The sequence below is a fragment of the Pundamilia nyererei genome, unplaced genomic scaffold (assembly GCF_000239375.1).
Source record: "Pundamilia nyererei isolate P.nyererei 1_Seehausen unplaced genomic scaffold, PunNye1.0 scaffold00107, whole genome shotgun sequence".
Lineage (NCBI taxonomy): Eukaryota > Metazoa > Chordata > Actinopteri > Cichliformes > Cichlidae > Pundamilia > Pundamilia nyererei.
In genome coordinates, this window is record NW_005187508.1 from 1,135,134 (window position 1) to 1,142,066 (window position 6,933).

The 6,933-nt window shown below is 42.9% G+C and overlaps 1 protein-coding gene across 12 annotated transcripts in view; it reads left to right on the forward strand.

The window, feature by feature from the left end:
* slit2 (slit homolog 2 (Drosophila)) overlaps positions 1-6,933 on the forward strand; it is a 97,849-nt gene that overhangs the window by 59,117 nt on the left and 31,799 nt on the right. For 8 of the 12 annotated variants that reach the window (XM_005741121.1, XM_005741123.1, XM_005741124.1 and 5 more), the window contains 7 exons: positions 492-563; positions 1,642-1,713; positions 1,935-2,098; positions 2,236-2,247; positions 2,494-2,632; positions 4,745-4,816; positions 5,000-5,071. In XM_005741121.1, the coding sequence (XP_005741178.1) occupies positions 492-563; positions 1,642-1,713; positions 1,935-2,098; positions 2,236-2,247; positions 2,494-2,632; positions 4,745-4,816; positions 5,000-5,071 (603 nt within the window). The remainder of the gene's footprint in view (positions 1-491; positions 564-1,641; positions 1,714-1,934; positions 2,099-2,235; positions 2,248-2,493; positions 2,633-4,744; positions 4,817-4,999; positions 5,072-6,933) is intronic. The other 4 variants (XM_005741122.1, XM_005741128.1, XM_013912921.1 and 1 more) reach the window with 1 other exon arrangement.

The following is a 6,933-nucleotide window of genomic DNA, read 5'->3' on the forward strand; positions in this document are numbered from 1 at the left end:
TATTCTAAAAGGACAGGGCATCGTGTGTGTGTGTGTGTGTGTGTGTGTGTGTGTGTGTGTGTGTGTGTGTGTGTGTGTGTGTGTGTGTGTGGGCATCCATTAGAGTGCGGATGACAGCATGATTTACTGTCCTTATGTCTTAATTAAATTGTTTCAGCAAACCGACTTTGAGAAAGAGTCGGGGGAGAGGGAGGAAGAGGGACGAGGTATAGAGCAGCGCATACAAACTAGATGTCAGAAGAGAGCAGGAAACAGGAATGAACACACAGATAAATGCATTCAGAAATGCAGCTACGAAGAACAAAGATACCAGGAGACCAAACTTTTTTTAAAACAGAGAGAAGGTGAGGGTGAGACAGAGAGAGGTTACTAAGGAGTTGAGGTGTTTTCACCTGGAGCCAGCCGAAGCCTTAAGATATACCTTTTAAACACCTTGATGTCTTCAGTTTCCCCTTTCTTTTAATTCCGTGTGTGTACATGTGTGTGTGCAGCCAGTTGGACTACAACCACATCAGCTGTATTGAAGATGGAGCTTTCAGAGCCCTACGTGACCTGGAAGTACTGTGAGTACCTGCAAAAAGCAGAGGGTTTGGTGAGCACTAACAGCAGTACAGTATAGAACAGCTAATTTCCTTGTTGACCTTTCAAAGACTGCATTGCCTATGCAGCTCCCCAAAAGGAATGAATTGGTATATTTTGAGCAGTGGCACTAACGCCTGGTTCTGTGGTAATGCTGTCATTGTAGAGGGTGCTTGAAGCAGGGGTTCAGGAAACGAAATAGGAAAGGCAAATATAAAAAGCAGAGAATATGCAATTGTTGTTGGGGATTGTTTCTGAAATAAAGTTAAAGCACGACAGTTTTCTTTGTTCACCAACATCTTGAGGAGAGAGAGAGAGCAGCTGAGGCGTCGCTGGGGTTTTAGATTTTTGCTGTATTGGCTAGCGATTGTGCTTCTCTATCATTAACCAAAACATCTTTAACAGTATTTTCTGTGTCACATTAAGGATCTTTCTAAGAATAGTATGTTCTTTCACGTGCAGGGCATCCAGGATTTTTTCATTTGTAAGATGAAATAAAAGTGCCCCTACTCTTCACATAATTTGTTAATGGGGCCATTAGGCACACAGAATGGACACTTTTGTTGTCCTGAATGCCTGTAATATTCATTTTGCTTTGATTTCAAAGTCAGTCAGTACCTTAAGTGGGCACTTTATAGCCCGGCCAAAATCAGAGCTGTAAGCAAACGTGCAAAGGTATGATCGTTCGATCAGGCAAATAAACTCTACCATCTATTTGTATCTGATTTCTAATGATTCAAAAGATTTTCTGTAGTCTGAGCATTCCGGGAGCGAATAAATGGATTATGTGTTAAGCCGATGTCTAAAAAGAAAGAAAAAGAAAAAGCAAGATTAAAGGCTCAGTAGCTTTCCATTAAATGTGATTTATTACAGACCTAATTAGAAGCTAACAAGGTAGTGCTTTGAACACATTAATATAAAAGAGTTGTTTTTTGATTGTTTTTGTGTTACATTACAAATGCACTGTATGACACTGCAGCCTCTTTCACGGTAACAGTAAAATACTGCGGGACAGATTTTCTGCATATCTGTAATATGCTGTGTGTTCACTTTCTTCTTTAGCACCCTGAACAATAACAACATCAGCCGACTGTCTGTGGCCAGTTTCAACCACATGCCAAAGCTCAGGACCTTGTAAGTGGCATCTCTGTGTATTTGGTACACCTCGCTGCCCTGAGGGGAAGGATTCTTCCCATCCGTGTCCATTTGTGTAACAGATTGATTGATGTGTACTTGCAACTCTCTCTCTCTTCCCTCCACCCAACCTGCTCCTGCCTCCCCTGTCATCACACTTCTTATTTCTCTCCTTCCCCCCACCTGTTCTTGTCTGTCCCATCTCCTCCTCTGTCCCTCAGCCGCCTGCACTCCAACAACCTGCAGTGTGACTGCCACGTAGCCTGGCTGTCAGAGTGGCTGCGACAGCGCCCCCGGCTGGGTCTTTACACGCAATGCATGGCCCCTCCGCACTTGAGGGGGCACAACGTGGCCGAGGTGCAGAAGAAGGAGTTTGTGTGCACAGGTAGGTCGGGTTCACCGGTTTGCTTTGCTGTCTGTTTTGTGACTTCCCTCGGCTCGCTGTTTCGCAGTGGCAAACCCATCTTTTGCTTTGTCTCGTCTGCTTTCTCTCATTACCTTTTTTGCTCATGATTTTTAAAGACTGGGATGAAGGTAAGTGGCTTGTCTTTAACTCTATGTGCTGCATTTCCTAAAATATATATCCTCGATCTGATTTTCTGTACAACACGAGAATAGAAAACAGTTGTAGATAGACAAGGTCACATCTAAGGACAGGATATTTCCCTCACTTGCACAGTTGCTCTAGCCGTGCTGCAGATTTTTTTTCTTTGCCTTTGGGATTTACTCAAAGCATAATCTGTTATCCGTGGATAATATTGGCCCTCTGTCTCTGTGTAGGTCACCAGTCGTCATCATCTTCCTCCTGCAGTGTGTTACAGTGTCCGGAGTCGTGCACCTGCAGTAACAACATTGTGGACTGTAGAGGAAAGGGTCTCACAGAAATACCCACCAACCTGCCCGAAACCATCACCGAGATGTAAGACCTGTGATCCAAGTAAACACGTTTGCTTCCAGCCGCTTTTCTTACACACACAAAACTCCCACATCCACACTCGGAGCAGTGATATTTGTCCTGCTCTTTCACTCTGCGTCTTTCCATTTTCCCTCTTTGTCTCTTTCCACCTTTCTGTTTCACTACTTCTCTTTGTGTGGCGAAATAAAATCACACATCTGTGAAATGAGAAAGCCTGGTCATGCAGCTCCTTCCTGCTTAAGAAAATAATAAAGGAATGACAAAAGAAGAACAATTGAAAGATTAATCTGAGAGACGAGGTGGATCATATTGCTATCTGTAAGTGAGAATCGGAGCAAAGTGGAAGGAGAAGAGCCAGCAGATTTAACAAAGTCCCAAAAAATAAGACGTTGATTTAAGATTTGAGATTTGGACTTCTTGAGTCAGACTTAAATGGACATCACACTGCTGCTCTTTCTCTTTGTTTCCCAACAAAGACAAATAGCACAACACAATCTTTAAATGTGATAAAGCACTCATGAGAAGACAATTTATCGCAGTCGACAGTTTTTAACAATTGATTTCACTTCATTATAAAGACAGTCTTTGTCTATTAGACTTCTCTCTTCCCAACAGCTGGGCTAAGCTGAAGGGCTGACAGTCTTGAGACTGGTTATAAGATCTGTGGGCACTGCACAGGCTCTAAAGGGACAGGACCCCTTTAGACCACGGCCACTGGCAGCGATGTGGTGACCAGAGATCTGAATGTCAGTGAAAATGTAGCCAACTGCAGTGTCAAGAGACAAAAGAACTGCAAGGTGAACGACTAATGTGACAGCGAACGGCAGTGAAGTATACCACTGACCGACATGCATGGCGCAGGTGGAGAACAAAGTGCTGAGTGCTGTAAAAGTACAAACAGACCATAACGTCTCCACACGTCTGTCACTGCATCAGATCGCCCCCTATATTAAATACAGATTTGTGACTGGGACTGAGACATGTCAGTCACACCCAACCAGAGCAAATGAAACATGAGTTCTCAGATGGCATTCCAGCTCTGCCATTAAAACCATTAAAAAATTTTATATTGCTCATTTTTAAAAACAATATCTGCATTATTTTGAAGGTAAAGCTTTGGTCACCATGACTATGAAGACATGAAGCCTAACTTGGACTTCTCGCTCTCAAAGTCACTTCACTGATTTTGAGACCCATTACTTGCTTTGATAAGAACAAAGACCCCCGTTTAATTTAACTGCTAAAAGACGTGTTTTTCAAGACTCAAGATCAAATTTAGCGTTATGTTTTTAACATCTCTGGGATTTGTGCCGCACTAGAGCAGAATGGCGACCTGACCCAGCTTCACTGAATTGGATAAAAGTTCTATTTGTCTCCTTTAACTTAAGACTTTTTAAATGCTACAGGAAGATTTGGGGCATAATTTGGACTTCTCTTTACTTAGTTAAGACCTGGAACTCTTTCAAATGGCTTGAAATCTTATGTAAGACCTACAAGACTTCAGACATTAACTTCCTTATCGATTTTAGATTTTATTTGGACTTAACATAGCGGAGCATCAACTTGTCTAAATTTACACTTGACTTGGCCTTGTCCTGATTGATTTTAGGCTTTAAAAGGACTCGTTTCTTTTCACTTCAGACTCAAAACAGCTGAAACCACTATAGAACAGGCACATTATGGTTCGTACGCACAACCAGTCAAAAATGTCAGCAGTGAAAAGTTTAGAAAGCGAGAGAATTTTTCACAATGAAGCTGTTGTTTTTGTTTAATTTGCTGTCACAGTGAATAAACACTTCTTTCTTTTTTTCCACGTCTTTTCACTCTAATGGCATCGTCAGATCGATGCACAGTCAGACCTAATGGAACACCTCCCAGATGTTACAGCTGTGTTTTTGTGTGTCCGTCTGACTGTGCAGATGTTAAAGAGGGCAAAAGATCAGAGAAATGTGGCAGACTTTGGCAGGGCCTATTAAAGGGACTTATCTGGAAAAGTTTCCCCTTAGCCATAGCCCCCGGGGAAAGAGCAGCAGCCAACAATGGAGCAGAGATAGCTCTGTGATAGGGGAATGTTAATGTCGCTTCTCAATGGTCTGTGTGTATGTTTGGTTCCAGACGACTGGAGCAGAACGCCATCAAGGTGATACCAGCTGGGGCCTTTTCTCCTTATAAGAAGCTGCGCAGGATGTGAGTAGATGAGGAGATGCGTGTATTCTGCACCCTGTCAACCATCCACAAAAACTTTTGTTGCCGGCCACTTTCCAGTTTGTGTTGACCTCCGTGCTGTGCTTTCTGTGTTTCTCTCTTCCTCACTGACTCTCTGGTTTTATGCTTCTGCTTCTTGTTCCCTTCTCCTTTTGTTTTTCACAGAGACTTGAGTAACAACCAGATATCAGAGCTGGCCTCGGATGCCTTCCAAGGTCTGCGCTCTCTCAACTCACTGTGAGTATTGTGTGGTGTGTTTATATTGAAGTTGTATTTTTTTAAACACTCTGAAGCACCGCTTTGAGGGCGCAAAAAAGTTTAAAATCTGTTTATGCTCCATAACTTCCGTTTATTTTTCACTTTTAGCTACTGCTTTTATATTTTATGTGAATAATGCGCTCAGGAGTTTAATATCTGAGATCTGTTATGGCCATAACATACTGAGAAAGAGAAACAGGAAACACAAACACAAACACTTGGATTTTCCCACAACAGTGTAGCCAAATTACAGCAACCTCTTCATTAGGAGTGAAAACACAAAGCAAGCCACACCTGAAATGATCCTCAAACTTTGGACCTCGCAAACGTTTTAATTTCCCAGTAACTTTGTATAGGAGAGCTTCTTTTTCCTTGATGGTTGGGAACCATGTTAAAGTTCCATTACTGCAGATACTGACGGGAGCGTGGGACCGAATATGGACAGGGAAAAAACAATAGAAATAGCAATGCACTTCAGATGTTTCATCAAAAGTAATGAATGGTAAATGGTCTGTATTTGTATAGTGCTTTTACTAGTGCCGCCTAGGGACCCCAAAGCGCTTCACACACCCAGTCATCCACCCACTGGTGGAGGCAGCTACAGTTGTAGCCACAGCTGCCCGGGGGCAGACTGACAGAAGCAAGGCTGCCATATCGCGCCATCGGCCCTTCTGGCCAACACCAGTAGGCGAAGTGTCTTGCCCAAGGACACAACGACCAAGACTGTCCAAGCCAGGGCTCGAACCGGCAACCTTCCGATTACAAGACGAACTCCCAACTCTTGAGCCACGATCACCAATGAAGCAACAAGATGAAGATTTTCCTGACAAACTCTTATTTTTCTTTCAATATTGTCAGTAGATCATTTCTCTCACCACTGTATCTGTGGTGCTGAAGCAAAGTTTGGATTCTTATCTGTTTTTTAATTTGACTGCAGTACTTTACATTTTCACCTTTTCAGCCAAGAAAACCAAGACTGTAAAGGAAAAATTAAACAATATTACAGTGCCTGGAAAACAAATTACCTTCAGCGAGCAGCCAAAACATCTAACCAAGCTATCCCCAAGATTTGGTTTCATCCAAAAATCATTTTTTAATTTGCAAAAAGAAAAAAATCCAGTTTGAATAATAATTTTGTGACACTTATCATCTGATTGCTTGTGGTTCTTTCCTTCTCATTGTGTTTATAAGGATAGAAACTACACCCACATCTGTGGAATAAACATACAAAACATAACGAACAAAACAAAAGCGTATACGTGTTTAGCAAAAGCAGCGGTGCTGCTGGCTTTCTGACTCAGCTCGGACCATCTGCTTTGCGTGTGAAGCTGCGGGAAGGACCGTGGAGAGAGGAGCTGAGGAGGAAGTGAAGGATGGAGAGTTATTTCATGAAGGAGTTACATTAAGGTCTCGTCTCTCCAAAGTCAATAATTCATAAATGCTGAATTGCTGAATGGAGGCTTCTGCCACCTCATTACACATTCGGCACAGAAAGAATGGGACACACCGATTCATGCTGACACACCACATGCAGCATGGCCTTCGCATTAAGCCACACTGTGTATTTATTGTGCGTCAGTGTTTGGTTAGAGAGGGTGTAAATGAGCCATAGGTGGCATCTGCGCATGTGTCCGTACGCGTATGCGTGTGAACGAGCAGAACTGTATGTGTTGACTCGTCTGCGAGACATAAATGAAGCATCCGCTTCCAACATCGGCTCTCTCAGGGACGGCCACTCGGCACAACGAAATAAAAGCCGATCCAAAACACATGTCTTCAGCCTGAATACACAACTCATCTGTTCACAGGGCATAAAGATGTCTCCTGTGTGTGTGTGTGTG